General features: G+C 47.7%; 1 protein-coding gene across 1 annotated transcript; it reads left to right on the top strand.

The window, feature by feature from the left end:
* The first annotated feature begins 729 nt into the window (after positions 1 to 729).
* LOC109316039 (C-type lectin domain family 2 member L-like) lies at positions 730 to 6,077 on the top strand. Its single transcript, XM_019543998.1, has 5 exons — positions 730 to 1,075; positions 1,982 to 2,071; positions 3,442 to 3,605; positions 3,874 to 3,977; positions 5,372 to 6,077. Exons 1-5 carry the CDS (start codon positions 874 to 876, stop codon positions 5,505 to 5,507), a joined length of 696 nt encoding a protein of 231 aa, XP_019399543.1. The 5' UTR covers positions 730 to 873; the 3' UTR covers positions 5,508 to 6,077.
* The last annotated feature ends 13,904 nt before the right edge of the window (positions 6,078 to 19,981 follow it).

The following is a 19,981-nucleotide window of genomic DNA, read 5'->3' as shown; positions in this document are numbered from 1 at the left end:
TTAAAAAATACTGTGGAATTTGTCAAAATGCTTTGGAAATTGGCCATTTCTGTAAACAAAATGTTCTGATTTCAACTTTAAAATGTTTTCTGTAAGGATTCCATTGTCTGAAAAAGTGGGGACTGTAAAAAACCCACCAAAACTGCATATGAAAAGCATCTCAAACCAACTGTACACAGAGAAGTGTCCATGGACCTCCTGATAAAATACGAGTGAACAGAGAAGGGAAAAGTACTAAGACAACTGAAATTAAAAAAGCAAAGAAAGCAACTGAAAAATGAAAGCAATGACTGAAATGAAGCCTCCACGCCAAAACAAAAACCACAAGAGCTGACATTTTTAATATACAGAGGTGTTAGACAGTAATATTGAAGCCTTACCAATGTATGTCAGTACGGCACCATAGTACCCACCCTCCCAGGCCGGCCGCACCGTGGGAGCCCAAGTTCACAGCCCAGCTACTTCCAGGACTCCTGGAGCAACCCAGCATCTCTGGGTGGACTCCTGAGACATCAAGTAACATGGGAAGCCCTGGAGACATTTCCAGCAAGGAAAGCACCATTTCTAAAAGTTTTCAGCACTTTATTTTTTTTTAAATTCCTGCCTCTAGGGGAAGTTCATCATTTCCAGATTTGCTTAATTACCATTTAAACTTTTTTTTTGGAATTTCTAGTGGGAAGAGAATGATGTGCCTTTCTGATCAGCACGTCCCTGTCTCGGTGTGTATGGCTCACCGCACCCAAGCCTAGCGTGTGTGTGTATGTACTACCCAGGGTTAGCTGTGTGTACGTGTACTTCAGTGTGCGGCGGCAAGGCGCGGCGGGAAGCGAAAGCGAAAGCGGCGCGCTCCCTCTTTGTCCGTCGGGGAGCGGGATGGAGGCCCGGGGCGCCGCGGCCTGGTCCCGGGGGGAGCCGGCCTGGCTCCGCCGCCGCCACCACCACCGCCGCTCCAAGTCCGACCCCGGCGTCCTGTGGAAACTGCTGCCGCCGCCGCCCGCGGAGACCCTGGGCGTGTGCAGTGTGCAGGTGGAGAGCCCGGGCGGCCCCAACGGCAGCCGCCGGCGCAGCGTCTGGGGTAAGCGGTGCTCGAGCGGGAGAGGCGCTGCCCAGCGCTGCCCTGAGCCCACAGCTCACAGCGCCTCTGCTGCTGCTAGGATGCCGGCCCCAGGCTGAGGGGCAGCGAAACCTTGGGCAAGGGCTTGCGCCGCCCCTCCCCCGAGCAGGCCTGTGAACCATACGGTGCCACCCCGTTGACCAGGCCCTGGATCCGGTTTGGGCACGGAGCAGTGGGACGGCGGGCCTGATCCGGCTCCTGGAGCAGCCCCACACCGCTTCGCATCTGACACACCTGCCTCAGAGGTTTCCCTTCTGTGCCCAGTGTCCCACCTGTGCTCTGGTTCCTGCCCTGGTCTCCCTTGCTCCCAACTCTTCCCTCCCCGCTCTGTGTCCTCTCCACCTTCCCCTCCAGCTCCTGCAAGGCCCCTCTTCTCATGCTTGCACGCACCACACATGCCAGGCATCACAGCTGCTTGGTGGGTGAGTGTGGGTGGCGGGTGTGTGCTGAGGATGTTGTCGGGTGTCTGGGAGGAGAGATGTTGGGTGTCTCTAGGGGAGACTGTCTCTCTGTCCCCCTGACATTAGCATTTCACTTGCCCATCCTTTGAGGAGAAGGGCACCTCTAGCTAACAACTCGGAAGGAAACTGGACATCCCACCCAGGCAAATTATAATTTGGGGGCTCAGGCATCTTTGAAGATCTGGTCCCTGCAGCTCTATTGAGGCTGCCTATCAAAAGACATCAAGTACTTTCAGCTCCCCTTGACTTCAAGAGAGTTGCGGGTGTCACCCCCTCTGAGCACCGGGTCATTTAGCTACTCAGGTTCAGGTGTCCTGGTTCGAATTTGTTTTAATCTGACTTCATGATCGCTTCAGTTCTTTATGTGTTTCATTCATCAAAACTTCTCTGCTCCTTTCCTTTTCAGACCACTGTTCTCACCTTTGGTTTTGGAGGCGGATTGCTGGAATAACCACTGCTGTGGCTGTGATTCTCCTCTTGCTGTGGTATAGCTGGTGTAAGTAAACTTTTGAAGATAAGGAAGCTGTTGGAAGGGAGGGACTTCTCTGTCTCTGTCTCTCATACTTATCTCCTAGCTTGGGGTCTTCTGGGTCGTGGTACGACAGGAGAAGCCTGCTAGTTACAGAGCCACTAGCTTCTCCCGCAAGTTCCTGTTCTTCTGATCCTGCTCTAAGATCATCTCCCATGCCTCCTTCATCTTCTATTTTGTGTCCAGCTGGCACAACAAAGCACCACAAGTTGCCAGTGAATGAAGCTTTTCCTGTTTGTAACATAACCTTGAATTCTGTGGGTGCTGATGGGATTTGCCAGGAAAAGCTTTCCATTCATTCAGAGTGAGTGGGCAAGTGGGCCTTTTGAGTCCTTTTTGTGTGTAGCACTCAGAGCAGTTCACGTTCAAAGAGTTTAAGTGTTCCTGACTGTTGGCAGGCATTTTGATTCTGAATCCACAGATGGGATTGCTAGGTGACCGTACAGTGCCCTCAGTCCCACAGCTGCCACCTTGCCACGTCCCACCATCGTCCCTTTAGACCAGGTGTTTAAAAGTTCTCTTGTGGGTCTGGGCCTGAGCCCCACTTTAACATTTTATCCATCAGTTTTATCCCACAGTCTCAAATCTCCAATATCCTGGAAGCCTCAAACAGACCCCACATTTGCCAAAATATCCAGTTTCCTGCCTCTTGGTACCCAACCAACTATTTGTTGTGAAATTTCAATATAGAAGTCAGTAGCCCTTTGCCAATTAATAATTTGAGGAGAGAGCAGCATAAAATAAGCATATTGTTAACATAAGCTAGAGCTGGGGTCTCAAAATAGATGCTCTGCAGGCTGTGTACAGCTCATGGAGGTGGGTCATCCAGGCTGTGGGCTGGACTTGCCTGGTGGGGCTCATAGCTGTGACTGCCAGAGCCCTTTCAGTAGTGGCATTAATCCTCATACATCTCTGAAACCCCTGGTGTCTGAGATTGGCAGCAGAGGAAAAAGGGGGTGAGCAACAGCAGTGCTAAGTGTCTGGGCTTGGAGCTGCACTGAAACAATGGCTCTAGCAGCCGTGAGGATTAATGCCATTGCTGCCATTTGTTGGTTGTCCAGCTCTGTGGTCCAGAACCAGCCTGCAGAGCCCAAAAGGTGTGATATCCCTGAGTTAGATCCTACTATTTTGATTGCATGGCATTATTCCGTTTCATATGTAATTCAGTACAAGCCTAAATTTTTTTATATACGGGAAGCTCCAGCAAAATTTCCTGTTTACTGCATTGTTGCAGAACCGAAGCACTTGGCTACAGTCCTCAGGGTTAACTTGGAGTAAATGGATAAATGTCAACACTTTATGCTAATATAATAATGTTTGCTTCATTCCACATAAAGCACCTCCCAGATTGCCACACATCGAGCCATGCCCTGACGACTGGCTGTATTATCAGAAGAAATGCTATTATCTCTCAGAAGAGCAGGCAGACTGGACTTCTAGTCAGAACTTCTGCTTTGCACATGGAGCTTCCCTTGCGGTGATTGAAAGCAAACAAGAAATGGTAAGGTTTCTAATACCCCCTTTATCCCTAACCATTCCTGTAATTTCATCACTTTTTCCCTGAGCAAACTGAAATCCAGTTTATTGTGTGACAGAGATGTGTATCCATGAGAAATGGACAATATGAAGTAGAGGGCAGGAAGATTCAGACCTAGAACATTTGGTGATAAAATATGCTTGGGAGTCCTTTTTAGCTCTTCTTTGTGGAGTAACCCTAGAAAGGTTAATTTCACAGAGGAAACATTATTTGCCGCATCTTCTTTGTTTAGCATTTCATAATGAATCGGATGCGCACGAGAGACTTCTGGATTGGGCTGTACAAGGAAGGAGATGCGTTCCACTGGCTAAGTGGAGAGGCGCTTGACACGAACCTGTGAGTTCTCTTTTGGACCTACCCTGCAAGGGGAGACTCAGGACATAAGGTTTACCTAAATGCAAGCATGTCCTGCTTTAATTGCACTGGTAGAAATAATGCAGCAATATTTAACCAGTGTGCACACAGTTAAACTGTTATAAAAATATTTATGCTGGACTTTCTAACCCCTTGGGGGAAGGGGAATACTCTGTGGCTGTATAAGGTCCCTTTATACTGGTGTCACTACTTCCACTCTAGGGTAGATACATTAGTAGCTCTCTTTTAGTAAAAACCACACCACTAACTAAAATAACAATGTCACTACAAAACCTGGCTGTAGTGAGGACTGATGCTGTTGTTCCCCTCAGAAACCCAGGCTGTTGACCACTGAACTGTTTTTATACATTGCCAAGGAGCAGCACATCTTTTTAGTTATTTGGAGAAGGAGGAAAGTAAGATATCAGAATAGTTTCCATGTTTGCATGTGTGAGAAGAGCACAGGAAAAAACTTCATTATTGCAATTGAGTTACTTCATATTTCTTTTGGATTCATGAGATCGGGTGTGGAGCCATCTATTTGGTTGAATTTTGCCACCTGCCTTTTATTTGTCTGTACACATATTGGGTTCTTGTGGTCATGATAGCATTAAGTAGTTCCTACACAATTCTACTAGACGATAGAGGAAATTGATCCTAGCAGAGGGACAAAGCTGTCCCTTTAGCAGGAGTTACCTATATGTAATATTAGAAATACCTTGAATTTACCTGCCACATGAGTCTTGTGAGTTAAGCACTCACCAAACCACACAAAGAAGGGCTCCCAACACTTGCCGAGGTCCCAGAAGCCCCAGTGCAAATTGTGCAGCCTCCTCAAGCATTAGTTCAGGTGATTTTTTTCTGCCAAATTGGTGATCTGCTGCTGCCTACAGCTATGTCTCCCACTATTCATCCAAACAGACCTAGCAGAAAAGCTTCTCTACAGTCTCAGAGAGAAGAGGACAGTGCTACACTGATGACACTTCATACTTTTATGGTTTCCTGGCAGCATTTTGGTGGGCTTTAACCCTTCTACCCAACTGAGGAGAGATTTTGGCTCATTCTTTCATGTTCAGCTCTGTTTTTTAATTGTGAACTGTCATTCCAGACACACCAGTAACTCCAGTAACCTAGCAACCCATTCTGTTGTGCTCCAATCTGTTTTAGGACAGCTTGGTAGTTTTCGTATTTGAGAGAGATGGCAAAAACCTCACATTCGGTCCTCCTCAATTCTAAATTAAAGTAATTAAAATTATTCTGTACATCTTTCTCCCTAACTTTTTCGGGCCGAGTGGTAAGCAATGTCAGCATGGAGCTTCTGACATTCACTAATTTTTGCCTTGGATGTTCTATTCTAATTACTGTCTTTTTTCCAGATTTTATATAAACATGTCACATCATGAAAACTGTGGCCATACAGCTTTATCCTCCATCTCTGCAGCAAAGTGCCGGTTAAAAAAGAAATGGCTGTGCAGCATGTCTCAGCTTCAGTCCAGCACACTTTCCCCTTAGGACATAGCTGGATATGTGTAAATCTGTTCACTTTCTTCACATGTGGATCTGTGGGTTAGAGTTCACAATATGTACACAAATTAAAATTCTGGATCATGGTGTCAGTGGAGAAAACAAAGCCAGCAGAGAGGTGGGGGGTCCTGGATGAACACTCTTCCATATCAGTTGGATAATCCCAAGAACAACTTTTCCTACTATAATGGTGAGGCTATAGCTACTACTGAGCTGATAGGATCAGAGGGTAGTTCTGTTGTAATGAGATTAATTATAGCAGTCATGATACTGAGTGGAATAAAATACTTAACATAACAAACCTTAGATATTGTTGCCCTATAAATATTTTCTGGTCTAAGCCATAGCCTAACTACATATATGGTGAAATAGATGAAAAAATCCAGGAAAAATGATCACTTATCTGAGCCAGCTCTAAAATCATATTTCTAGACACAGCATGCTAGCTGTTTATTCACAAAAAAGAATCAAATTTATTGGAGCACAAATTCAGCCATAGAAACGATGGAAATCCTCCTTGAGAACTATGGTGCAAAATAAATAACTTTTTATAGAAGGTTTTCTTGGGACATGTAAAATGACCTCAAACTGTCTGTGCAAACTCTATGACAAACTAATTATTGAAAGAGGAAAGATTTCTACTTCCTCCCCCTTATCATCTTCTAATAATTGCCCAGATGTGGGCAATTATTTTGGCTAGAGGGGCTGCTTAATGAGTTTTGGTGAGCTGTTGAGAGCTACAAGAGTATCCCTGCTCTTTGACAGATGCCCTGGCCCTGGTCCCCATCTTGGGACTGGAAGTCCTGCTGCCTCCTAACCCCAGCCTTTGCTACTGGAGGTCCCTCCCCTTGGAGGGGTGGGTGTGGAGTTTGTGGGGGAGCTGTGTGTGTGTGTGTTTGTGTGTGTGTGTATGTGAATGGGTGTGGGGGTGGGTGGCTATGGGGGGTTTATGAGGGGGAGTGTTTGTGGGGATGTGTGGGTGGGTTTGGGGTTTGTGGGGTGTGTGGAGGATGAGGGTAGCTGGGGTGTGTGTGGGGGATGGGTGTGGGATGTGCGGGGGTGTGTGTGTGTGTGTGGTGGGGTGTGTGCATAGTGACCAGAGGTGCACAGGTGTGTGTGTGTGTGTGTGTGTGTGTGTGTGTGTGTGTAGAGAGGGAGGTTTTATGGGGGAGCGTGTGGGAGTGGGGTTTGTGAGGTGGTGTGGATGGATATTGGAGGGGAGTGGGGGGCAGGTATGGTGCCTCCCGTGGTGCCTCCCCATCACCATCAGCAGTTTGCAGCCCTTTGCCCACTTAGGACTTGCCTCTGCAGGAGCAAATTGGCTGGAACCTGGACACAACCTCGACCACAGCCCATCTGTGGCGCATCCTGCCATGGGGCTCTGGTGGCTCCGCAATGAGCCTGACTTTCTAGACAGCCCAGGTGGCAGCAGCTCCTTCTGGCTGCTGCTGGCCAAAGCCCCATGGTATCGGCAGGGACCTACACACCTCTGCTGGGCTTGCCCACCCAAGCTGAGCAGCTGCGGCATGGGACAGGAGCTGTTGCTCAGTGAAGGTGGAAAGCAGTCCCTCCCCCTCCTGCTGCCAGAAGTTCCCTGCTGCAGCTACCCAGAGCTTGCCATGGGCTGCCCTGTGTCTCTGCTGCCATTACCGTATGGTGGTACCACCACGTGTGTGCAAAAATGATATGAAGTTAACATCAACCTAGAAAGCTGGGAGAAGCATGCAAATTCCTATCTGATTTGGAGGGAACGTCTGGCACTGGGTGTAGCTCAACATGAATTGGCTTTGATCCTGGTGGAAGCAATGTGAGAAAGAGGAAAGCATGTTATAAATTTGGACTTCAACTCAGACAACATATGGATCTGTGAAATTTGTAACAAGCTTTGTCACTCAGATTGGGCTTGTCAGCCAGAACAGATTCATCAGGCATCTGACTCGACCTCTTATGTGTATACCATGATCTAGAAGAGGATCAGGCACTGTGATAGGAGTATCAATGTCGGAGCCTTTCTGGGAGTGGCTCCACCCTCCTGTAATGGGCCAACCTCCTGCTTACTCTCCTGCCATGCCTTGATCTTACTTGATTAGAAGATGGTTGTAATCAGTGGGAGGCTGCCCATTTTTTCTGCGCCCCAGTGACAGGGGCGCTACCTGCGGCTCCTTTTCCTCCCCTACACCGCAGCCCAAGCCTCGTAGATGGAGTTGACGTGGTTTGACCTGGGCCTTGTTATGTTCTGGCCCTCCTCTTTACTCCCAGGGCTCCTTGCTGCCCGCTTCCCTCTCGCCCTGGGTCTCCTCATTGCCCCCTCTCCTGGGACTCCTTGCTGCCCCCTCTCTTGTCCTGGGGCTCCTCGTTGCCCCCCTCTCGCTTTGGAGTTAGGGCCACTGCACCCCACAAATGCTGTGCCCTCTCAGGCGCCAGGAACCCCCATGCTACTGGGGAGTCCCTGTGAGGCCTCCTCCAACCCCTAACAGCCTCACCTGGTCCTCTGGTTGTCGGGGGGAAGGTAGCTACCGCCTCCCCACGTCGGGGCCGCTTATCGGTCGCCAAGGAGCGGCTCACCTGTGGTTGGACGTTTTACACGCGCTTGCCTCTCCTGCCACGACTTTGATGGTAATACCGATTGGTTCAGATGATCCGGTGCGTGTCGTCCAAATATTAGACTTCTTAGCGTCCTGCGGGTCCCGCATTGATGAGGGCTCCGCCACCCCTACACCCTCGCCTGTTCCACCGGGTGGTGGCTGCCTATCAGAGCAGGCCACATGTCCATAGATCACTCAGATTGTCCGTAAAAGAAATGCAAAGGTAAACAAAATGCTACGGCCAGGGGTTCTCTAGATCGTGGTGGCTGCTTCGACCCTCAGCAGACGTCCTCCGATATTCCCCTGTATGCCGTGGGGTTAAAACCCCTTCTCTAGCTCTCCATGAGCTCTTCAGTCCTCACTAGGGCTCCTTGGAGCTACTCAGCTCCTCCTTACAGGAGCTACGGTTTCACAGCCAGTGATTGCCCCTAATTACAGTTTATATGGTACCCGGCCCTGGCTGGGTTCCCGCCGCTCCCGGACGGCTGCAAACAGTCCGTGGCCTTGCTGGACCCGCTGCCCGGGCTCAGAAGCCCTTTTGTGGCTTACCCTTCCTCCAGAAGGTCCTGCCCTGTTGGAGGATGGCTCACATCCGCTGGCAGGTACTCCGGACGGCTTCAGCTCCCCCACTGCCTCCTTCCGGTTCTGCCACGCCCCCGCTGGCCTGCGCTGGTGTCTCTTTTATGCCAGCCCCTCTCTCGCCCTGGGGCTCCTCATTGCCCCCCTCTCGCTCTGGGGTTAGGGCCACTGCACCCCACAAATGCTGCGCCCTCTCAGGTGCCAGCAACCCCCACACTACTGGGGAGTCCCTATGAGGCCTCCTCCAACCCCTAACAGCCTCACCTGGTCCTCTGGTCAAAACAGTGAACATAAAACATAAAGCCCCTGGGCTACAACATAAAAACTAGACCGTCCGGTCAAACAAAATCTACTCCCTACCAGAGAGTGAGGGAGCAGGGGGGAAGGAGGGCTCCCGAACCCCAGCAGTGACCAGGGGATGCTCTCACTGCCAGAGTCCTCCCCTCTGTCTGTCCGAGCTGAGTCCCTACTCCTACAGCTGCTGGAGAGGGACTGCCCTCCTGGCCTCCTACCTGGGCTTAAGGGATAAGCCCTGCCCCTTTCTGTCAGCTGGTTTTACCAGTTGCCCCAGCAACCAGCAGCTGTGCAGCCCTGGTGACTGGCAGCTGAGCCTCCCCCTTTCTGCCACTAGGGGTCTCCCCAGAGCAGTCTCTGCTCTCAGGCGCACATAAAGTAAGCACACATATGGGCACATGTAAAACAAGCTTAAGACATCTTGGCATTCCGTGACTCAATGTTTAAGTGCTATGGGATACATTTAGCCTGTTTCTAAGGTCCTACTTGCACACTGTGGATGCCTAAATATGAGCTCTGGGTTGGGATTGTTTTAATTAGAGTTCTCAGGAGCTAGCATTTTCTAATGGCCATACCCCAACAAGTGCAGGTCTTTTTGAGTGCTTCCACTAGGAGCAAAGCTCCTTAGATGCCTACATTAAGGCACCATGCATTCTTCTGAAGTGATTCCTGTGGAGAAAAGAGAAGCAATGCAGCACCTAGTTCTTGCCTATGATCTGTTGGGATTCAGAGCGGTGCTGGGAGGCACCAAAATGCTACCTTTGACCTTGACAAGGGAGTTGATAAAACCTACATCTAACTCACATTCACAGTGCTGAGCCCAGTGCACAGCTAGCGGTGTGGGTGTCCACCTTCTTCTTCACCTAGTGGGTAGAGTACTTGCCCCAGAAATGCTTTCCAGGGACATGCCCTCACTACTGGGATATAAACTAGTTTGGGAGAGGGTAGCCTCCATTCCCTGTGGTGAAACAGGATCACAAGGCTGTAACGAGTGTGAGTCATGGAGCTACAAGAAGAAAGAAACAGGAGCCTGTGTTTTGGCCTGGTGGTGGCAGCACTGCTCTAAGGCATGAGAGCCCTGGGTTCTGCTCTGTCTATATTTCACTTTAGGCAGCCATTGACTGAAAAACAGAAATAAGCCTGGCAGTAGAGACTGGAAACCTGGATGTTCCTCTCCTATGAGGTTGTAAGCTCCTTAGGACATAAATGGCCTGGTGAGTCAAGCCTTTTGCTGGGAAGTGGGAAATGCAGTTTCTTGCTCCCTCTGGGTGTAGGGAGTGTGTAAAACCTGGGTCTCCCACGCCCTGGGCAAGCATCCTAAACACTAGACTTGAGCTACATGGTACAGCATCAAATGCTAGGTAGTCATAGCTTTTCTTTGACTGCTTCTGGGGGCTTAACATGCAATTATGTTTGTACCTGGGTGTTTCTGTTCCATACCAGAGCGTAGGTCAGTGATTCCCATTGGGTTGGCCCTGGCATACTGGTGTGCCACGAGTGTGATGGAAGTGTTCCACAAGATCCCCCTATGTGAAGAGGTAAATGCTTTCCTGCCCTGTCTGGCACCCTGTACCTGCCCAGCTACTTCAGGGGCATTTGGTGTAGTTGTTTCTCTGGGAACTGCTGTCACTGCTGTTGATTTCTGGTTGGTTGACTTTTGGTGGGCTGGCTGCAAAAAAACCCCCAAAACTTACTCGCAAGCAGAGAATGAGGTGGGAAGCTCTGCAATCTTGGAGCATGGGAGGAGATGTGGGGGGAGCAGAAGTGGGGAGGGCAGAGGGGCAGGGCTGCTCAAAGCAGGAGGTGGGGTTGATCACAGATCAACTCGTGGCTCCTGCCCAACTGCAAGGTCACTGCTTCTGCCACCTTTGTGGAGGCAATGGGGAGAACGTCTTGAGGGCATGGAGGAGGGACACATATTGCCATCTGGGGAAGTCAGGAGGTCTGGGAACCCGTGCATGCCTACACTTGTCATGGGGGCAACATGACAGCCCACCCACCTGTGGGTTCCAACAGAGTTCAAATGGGGTGGACCGAGACAAAGAGCTGGAAAGCAGTCTGCCTGTAAAGGTGAGAACTGTAACGAGCACTGGGGCATGACTTCCTGGCGCTGTCCCAGCCTGGGGCAAGTATTAGGGAAATCCTGGAGAAGGAGGCATTAACCATCTCTGTCTCTACCCCTAGCCCAGCCTGTCACTGCCTTGCCAAAAGGGATACGAAATGGTCTCCATCTCTGTTACTGCTTCTCCATGCCTGGAAGCCTGGCTGAGTGCCCAGACTGGGCAGTATCACTGGCCTGCCTGTCTCACAGTGAAGAACAAGGTGTTCTGTACAGGTGTTCCCCCTGCTCCAAAGCAAAACTGGGGTTTTGAGGGGAGACCCAGGAGATGATTCGTACTGAGGCACTTCCCACCTCTGGGTTTGAAGGCTCTGCTGCTGGGCTCCTTATTAGATACTGCAACAGACTGCAACAACAGCCTTCCAGAGAGGCCTGTGACTGTGGCAGCTACTGCTCTAGTGGAAAGGAAGACTCTTGCCAGACCTGGCTTTGATCTATTAAACAGCCCTCTTGTGTGATAACTGGTCCCAGTCTTGGTTGCTCTTTTGAGGTCTGTTCTCACTGAAGCCACAATCTTCCTCCCCCATCTTTGGGGACAGGGACTTGATACAGCTGTCTGCCTGCCCCTTCTACCTGCCTGCGTTTGCCTGTTCCCATGTCCTGGAGTTAGTGCTTCCTAGTATTCCCTTCTCCTATTTCCAGTATAGTCAATGTTTTGCTGAGGGACTGGATTCCTTGCTCCCTGGTGTCACAGTCTGACATAGGATTTTAACTTTTCAAATGGTATTGGGTAGTGATTAAACCAGGAACAATGTTCAGGAGATCAGTCTTGCTTAGCTCCAGCTTGAAATGAATCCTTGAGCCTGGTATTGAGCAGGAAAGCTAAAAGAATGGGATTTTATAGCCAGCATGTTCATGTCAGCCAAAACTTCCAGAAAAATCTATTTATTTGTGCGAAGAATAGATTTCATTGGGAGTTTTTTTTAACGAAAATGTTTTATTTTCCTTCTAAAATGTTTGAAATGTGGCAAATGCTTTGATTTCATTTCTCCCAGAGTCCTGGTAGCTGTGATTTCTAGCCTAATATTTCTCCCATGGCTGAAGTATCTGCACCAAATTAAATCATCTGCTGTTGTCAGGGTCTGGTTAAGTTTCTGCCCAGAACAAGGGCAGAGGCAAGGAGGGTCCCATGTGTTCACATAAATCTGAGGCCCCTGGTCTCTAGTGAGGGTGGTCTGTATGCTTTTCAGATGAGTGTCCTGGAAAGGAGGCTGTCTTATGAGCTTGATGGATTCAGAGTTAGGTTTTCCAAGTTGCTGTGCCTCTAGTGTAGGGCTTTGTGTCCAACAAAGCAAGTAAAAGAGGAAAGTGCCACTTGTGCCTTCTCCAGAGAAAGTGTGACTGAGGGGGAAGTCCACTGCATTAGCCAAACATCATGTCCATATGGAGGGACCCCAGGTGACACTTTCAGGGCGAGTCTATGTTTAGGTGGATTCTTGTAGCCCCCTTCTGCTGAACTCCAGTGTGTGCTTGTAATACTATGGACCAGGTGTCCACCCCACACACAAGCCTAGGTGCAGATTCATTATACCAGCTGTAGTGCAGATTTCTTATATTGGCAGTTGTCTGCACAGTAGCCAACTGTAGTGAGTCAGTCACACACACAGTGTTTGGTGCTGCCCACAGCAAGGGCAACGAACTCCCAGCTTACATGTGAACTCTCCCAAACTCCAGAAGGCAAGAACCAGCACAGAAAGCAACAGTTAGTTCCTTCTGTACCCTGGGCTGAACTTTGTCAGGCCTTGCTGCCCTGAATTCAGTACAGTTGGCCAGAATTTCCCTGACCTGCTGGGTCTTTGTAGTTTTCCTAACCCTTACCCTGCACAGTAGTGCCTTGCTGGTTAGCCTCCAGTATTATGTCCTTTAGGAACATCCAGCCCTTCTGTTCTTCCTTTTTCTATCCCTTTGTCTGTCCATTGGACTTTACCAGCTATTCCTTTGAGTCAGTTCAAATCTGCCTTGCTGAAGTCCAGCAGCCTTGTTTGACTCTCCCCTGCCTCCCATTCCTAAGGAGCATGAGTTTTATCATGTCACTGCCACTTCCCCACAAGGATCCAACCAGCTTCACATTTGCAAATCTTCCCATTGGCTTAAGGTGAAGAAATAACAGTCATTCAAATGTTGTAAAAAGTTTGGGCTTATATAAGTGAACTCACTTGTCATTTTAACGAGGCTTTACTTTCATGCAGGGTTTGTGTGTGCTTTTCAAGGCAAACCACATCCTGTTCTGACTCTACGGAAGGGTCAGCGACATGCACAAGGGAACCAAGGAGATCGTCTCATATATAGTTTCACAGGTTCTGGCCCATTGTTTTGATCCCCAGCTCTGGCACTAGCCTCACATTCAACAGATAAGTAATCATATTCCACTTCAGCAAAGCCTTCAGCCACATATTGAATTTTTAATCATGTAGGTGGCTCTACTGGGGGTTGGCAGAGCACTCTACATGATTACCAGCAAAGGCATAGCCCACATATCTGGCAGGAGGGACCAATCACTCCAGGGCACAGTCACAAGACAATGAATAGAGCCAATCTGTTTCCTCCAGGAGCTCTCAGTAGACCTGCCCCAGTAACTTTTCATGTGTGTTTGCTGTCTGCACAGTGTGGCTTCAAGACTTGCTCAGAGGCACAGAGATGGAGAACAAGGTTGGCTGTGGTTACACAAACCCAAGATTAAAAGGGAGGAGAGGAAGCTCACATAAAGGTAGGACTGACATGTATGGCCATGAGTATGCTTTCTGTGCTGGCTCTTGCCTCCTTCATGCTTCTTTTGAGCATGAAGCAGAATCAGATTTTCCACTCCAGGGAGGTTGTGTGCCAGGGCAGTGTGGGCTCCATTTCATAAATGTGTAAATTGTTTAGGAGCCAGAGGAAGGGCACTCTGCAGTCTGAGTCTGATCTGACTTGCTAGCATGAACTGGGAGTAGTTTTACTGCTGTCATATAGATAACCTATTGAGAATGAGGAGAGAGAGAGGAAGAGGCAAGGGATTTTTTGTGCTCTCTTTTATAGCTGGGAGAGATGTTTGGCAACACTTCAGGCACAAAGAACCTTTCTTCAGGTCTCACATCTTAAACTGGTAACGGAAGTTATAAACACAGGAAAGAAGCACAGAAATACAGCAAGAAACAATGTTAGTGGACATCACTCTATTGTCTTTTAAACAGGTTTCGGGGCATGTGTCCAGCTTCAAACTGCAAGATTTCACTTAGGAGCAGTGGTTTGCTTCTGTACCCTGGATCTGAAGGATTCTGAAAGAAAAGGCACAGGCTTAATGAGAGAGAAACTCCCAGATGCTGTAAATCAGTTGCTGCAGCTACCTCTGAATGCCAGAAGTGATATAGGGAAAGGGACAGGGAACTGATTAGTCAACTGATTAGCCCCACTGTGAATGCTCTTTCTCTCAGCATCCATTCCATGTCCCTTCGTAAGAGAGGACACCGAGCTATATGGACCTGTGCTCTGACCCCACGTGGCATTGCTTATGCTCCTATGTTCATTATGGTGTCCCCAACTTTACTGGTGTTCTCCCAACTTAATGCTAGCTGTGGAACTAGCATGAGGATCCTGTCCTGTGGAGAAGGACAATGTTAGTTGATTTAATCACACAGGAAGCCTATCGCAGAGCAGGACCATAACCTACATCTCCCAAAGTCCATTCTGGTGTTTCATGCTACATCGCCCTTTCTTTTTTTTCCCCTTCAAAGTGTTATTCAGCCTTGGACTGCTATCAGAGATGGGAAACTAAGGCATGCAACTTTATTATAGTATGAACAAAATTAACCCAGAAATATTAACAAAACCATGATGCGTCATGGCTAAGAAAGGAACAAGTCTACTAACATAGCCTCTCTGTGGGGGTCCCGTCCAGCCCGATAACGGTATGAGCAAAAAAGGGTGGCTTTCCGTAAGTAAAAAGTACTTTGTAGTGGTGAGTTGCAATGCCAGACTTGGCTGCTCATGGAAAATGGGTTGAAGGGAACCCGATGCACCATTTCTCTTAAAGATGGTATCCCAACTCACAGCTTACAAGGCACTGTCACATAAGAACAGGGTGGATAAAAATCTGTGATTAAAAGAAAAATAAAAGAAATTAGATTTTTTAAAATTTAAATTGGATTTTAATTTATTAAATTTAAATTACAATTAAATTCTCCTTTTTAAAAATAAATCAGCTTAAAATAAATTTGAATTTAGTACAGCAGAGGCTAAGATATAAATTTAGGATAATCCATTAAAATAATTAAAATAAAATTAAAATAAACTAAAATGCTGAGTTAATGAACCTCAGCTAAAAACTCTAGAGTTAAAGGCCGATATTCCTTTATATAGGAATGAAGGGAAAAATCTAACTTTTGAAGTCAAACTTTAAAAATATGGCACAGTATTTTATGTATTGAGGGCCCAGCCTTGCAAGGGATACAGGGTCTATGCTACTGGATGCAAAGGATCAGCAAGCCATCCCAGGTGTTAGAACCAGACCTCTGCCTCCAGCAGACACCATCATTTGTATTCCTTGATAAGTTTTATCTACCGAGCCCACCTGGATGGTGTCAAACTCCCATTTTATTCTCTCTGCTTGAGCTCTGATTAGGTCAGTTCTCAAATTATGAGCATTTATGGCTCTGCACCCATAATGGAAGCCTATTCTACAGCTCATGGAAAAAACAACCATTTGCTCAATAACTTACCAACTCATTCAAAACTGAGAAATTGATTGGGAGTTAAAAAAGCAGGAAAGCTTATTTTTCTTTTCCAGGCTATGATTAAAAAGGGGCAGGAGGATGAGATTTATGAGTTCTAAAACCTTGAAAGAAAGGGGGTAAAAATTTTCAAAACAGGCTAGGTAAAAAAAAAAATACTGTCTCATTTTAAAGAGAATTAGGCAAGTAGGAACTTAAGATAAAATGACTTTCACTTAAGCATTGTAAACTATTTTCCTCAGGATGACCTGGCATAACTCGTTTAATTCACTAAACACAGTTCATAATTCTAATACTATAACAGTTATGCTAGTGTTTAATAAATTAGTTAGTTGTTGATATGCACCATGTTTTGATAAAAAAAATTCTATGTTTAAACCATCAAGGTTTTGTTCAGTAAATTTGAAGTGTTGGTTTTGTGTGTTTAATTAAATACAAGATGCCATCTTAAAGTAGCTTGATACAAATATGAGCAAATAGATTACTGGGGGATTGCTGATACAAATATGAGCAAATATGAGCATTCATAGATTCGTAGATAGACTTCCCTCTATATTTGAGTTGGTCACCAGGTCATCTCATTTGGCCAGGACCAAGTCTAGCAGAAGGTCACCTCTGGTTGGCCTGTGTACCTCCTGAATCAGGAAGAGCTACTTGACACAGGTCAGGAAGGATCGCGACCGATCCAGCTTGGCCGAGTGTTCCTCTCAGGAGATATCTGGATCATTAAAATCACCCATGACGACCATGTCATGTGCCGGTGAGGCCTCAGTCAATTTTCGGGTGAACTCCAGATCAAGTTCCTCCCCCCGCAACTTAACCCAGAAGGTTTCAAGCTGTTCATTTTTGGAGCCAATGTACCCAAGGAGGTGTACTGCTCTTTCACATAGAGAGCAACGCCACCCCCTTTCTTCCCTTCCCAGTCCCTTCTATGCAGGGTGTAGCCCTCTATAGCTACGCTCCAGTTGTGTGAGGAGTCCTACCAGGTCTCCGTAATCCCTACTAGATCATAATGCACACTAGCTCCTCCTGCTTGTTCCTCATGCTCCTAGTGTTAGTATGTAGGCACCTGAGTCCTCCTACTGAGGCCCTCATCTTCCTGTCCTGCTGATGGAGAACTATTCCCTCAGCTCCCCTTAATCATCTAGTGAATTAGAAATATATATTTCACCATTTTATACTAAAATGTAGGATTTCTAATGATCCAAATATGTTAAGTTCTTTCTCTTGTCTCTTTGTCTCTCTCTCTCTCTCTCTCTCTCTCTAAATAGTTTGTGTAACTTGGAAACATATGTACCAAATCGACTGTAAAAGATGTATTAAGTTGTAAATTAATATTTTAATTGTTATGTCAGCCAATGAAAAGATATCTTTCTTTAACAACTAAAAACATATGTACAATGGGAGTGTTGATAAAAATTAATTATTTAAACTGGGTTTTGGCTTGCTGATTTAAATCAGTGGTTGATATAAATTGCCTTGATTTAAATCAATCTACTCTACTTAAGAAGCTTGTGTTGCAGTTTTGAGCATCCAGTTGGGATCTAGACAATGACTTCCCAACTTGGCTCATAGCCACCAGGGGTGCTGACACAAGTGACATTTTGTTGCACGATTGACCACTGAAAGCACTGTACGGTTGTGCCCTTACAGAACGGCATGGCTGCAGAATGCTTTAAAAGGGCCTAATACCACAATAGTCTGAGCCCTTATTACATGAGAATTCAGATGGAGGTGCTCTAAAGTAGAGCGCCTTCATAAACTTATGTCAGGACATGCAGCCCAGCCCTCCTGGCTCTGTTTTCAGAATGGGAGCAGGGGAAGGGAGCACAAAGAGCTTGTTCTGGGGGTTGCCTGACTAGTGCTGGAGGCTAGAGAGGGTGGATTGGAGCCCCTGCACCTTGGGGGAACTCTGATTCACCCACCCCACCCTCCAGTGCTGGCTGACCAGCCTCCAAATTGAGTTCTCTCTGCTCCTTTCCCCTCTCCCATTCTGAAGACAATGCCAGTGCTGGAAGGAGGGAGGGGCAGGGCTATGGGAGAGCTGCTGCAGACTTGCAGGCACTCTAAAGTGCAGCTTGATCCCTGAACCTCCCTGGACCCAACTGTGAACATCTGTTGGGACTGGGGGATTGCTGTAATTCATGGCACTTCTTGTGAAGCACCATGAGTTATAGCAGGGAGCTGCACTTCTGTCTGCACCCCATGAGAACCACAAGCACTTTCACATCTCATCTTCTCAACTCCTGCCTAAATTACCCAGCTGCTGACATGTAAGTGAGCAGTGCTGAGCTGCAGCAGCTTTTGTCTGCTGAGACCCAGTGCTTTCCTTTCTTATTCCCAGGCCCCCATCTTCTGCGCTCAGCTTGGTGCATTACTGCTCTAATGCTTGGGATGAAGGCTGTGCTGCAGGGAGGTGTAATCTTCTTATTCCTACAAGGTGAGTACTGGAAAGTGACTTTGCCTGGGTGACTTGGTCCACTAGGAGGATTCCTGTATTTCACAAGTGACTGGCTGGGTAGCCTCTTGAGCAGAGAGCAAAATGGAGGAAAGATGAAGTGTTATTTAGTTCTGTGGGCCTGACACTCCTGTCACGCACTGTGATGTGAATCTAGGGTAATTGCTGTAGGTGCAAGTGGGAAGAATCAATAACTAGGGACCTACTGAAATTGCAATTATGCAGAAATTGTGAAATCTGGCATTGCCCGCAAAAGCAGGCAATGCCTCTGAAATTGGAAAAAAAAGAAGAAAGAAAACTTACTAAAAATAAAATGCCAGCTCCCCAGAGGGAACCAGCAGTCCTCACGGTGCTGAGGCCCAGCTGTGCAGCCCACTGGGGGGAAGGTGGGATGGGGTGCTGCCTACATGAAGAGCAGCCCAAGTTGGCTGATGTCCATGTCCCGTGCCACTGATTGGCTGAGAGGGTTGCCTGTCATGTGGCCCCACCCCTCTCCACCAATCAGTGGAGACAGGTGGGGCTGCATTACAATAACCCTCCCAACCAATCTGCGGTGAGGCACAGGGCCGTACGATGGACAGTCCTTGCAGCCCATCAGTGACAAGGGGTGGGGCCACCAGGGGCCCTAGGCCAATCAGAGGTACGGGGACCGCCCCCGTTGTGATCAGCCCGTGAACATGGTGGCCAGACCTATGATTTCCCTGTGAAATTGGCCAGCTGCCTCCTCGAATTGACAAGCTGCCTCCTCGAGTTAGATAGACCCCAATCAATAATCCTAGTCCCTGGCCATGCTCTGTATAGCGAGGTGGGTACAGTTTGCCCCTCCTTTCCAGACTTCTTCTCGTGATCTATCTAGTGATGCTGTCTGCCCCCATTCCCCACTGCATGCCGCTGGTGCCTCACCACCCAGAACAACCAATGAAGGAATCCTCCGCAGCACTAGGAAAACAGGGTACTGAGAGATGAACATACAGATAGATGAAGTACAAAGAGATTAAGATAGGAATTCAACTTTGAGGGTCTGGGCCTGAGGCTAAGGGAGAGCTGGGAACCTGGACTTCTGTTATTCACCTATAGAAATCTGTCCTTCCCTTCATTTCTTGGTGAAATCTCTGCTGACTATAACTTTGTCTCTCTATGTGGACAAGCCTTGAGGCAGTGTTGTGAAAACGTCATGAAGACCGAGGAATCGCTAGGCCATAATGTGACCCACACTCCCATGGAAGTGGAAGATGCTGCTGGAGCTCATTCACTGGTCCTGAGCCGACTGAAGGAGAATCTGTGTGGACATAAACAGGGTAAGGACATAGCTATGCTGGCAGGAGGAAGTTTGTATTTAACACTATTTAACACTGAAAAATACTTAACACTTAAAAATGCAAGGTTTTCCACCTAGAGAGGCAAAACCTGCAGCACCCTTATAGGCTTGGCAGTGCTATGCTGGCTAGCAGTATGGAAGAAAGAGATTTGGGGGTCATCATTGACCACAAGATGAACATGAGCCTGCAATGCGATGCTGCAGCTAGTAAACCGACCAAAACACTGGCTTGCATCCATAGATGCTTCTCAAGCAAATACCAGGATGTTGTTCTCCCATTGTACTTGGCCTTGGTGAGGCTGCAGCTGGAGTACCGTGTCCAGTTTTGGGCTCCACAATTCAAAAAGGATGTGGAGAAGCTTGAGAGAGGCCAGAGAAGAGCCACATGCATGATCAGAGGTCA

This window comes from Crocodylus porosus, unplaced genomic scaffold (assembly GCF_001723895.1).
Source record: "Crocodylus porosus isolate Cpor-Errol unplaced genomic scaffold, CroPor_comp1, whole genome shotgun sequence".
NCBI lineage: Eukaryota > Metazoa > Chordata > Crocodylia > Crocodylidae > Crocodylus > Crocodylus porosus.
The sequence above is the reverse complement of the archived record's forward strand: the minus strand, read 5'-3'. Positions and strand labels throughout refer to the sequence as shown.

Bases quoted from the DNA above. Each gene is read 5' to 3' on its own strand.
- LOC109316039 (XM_019543998.1), top strand. From the start codon at position 874: ATGGAGGCCCGGGGCGCCGCGGCCTGGTCCCGGGGGGAGCCGGCCTGG. The intron at 2,072-3,441 runs GTAAGTAAACTT...TTCCACATAAAG, and splicing joins CTTGCTGTGGTATAGCTGGT to CACCTCCCAGATTGCCACAC. The intron at 3,606-3,873 runs GTAAGGTTTCTA...TTCTTTGTTTAG, and splicing joins TTGAAAGCAAACAAGAAATG to CATTTCATAATGAATCGGAT.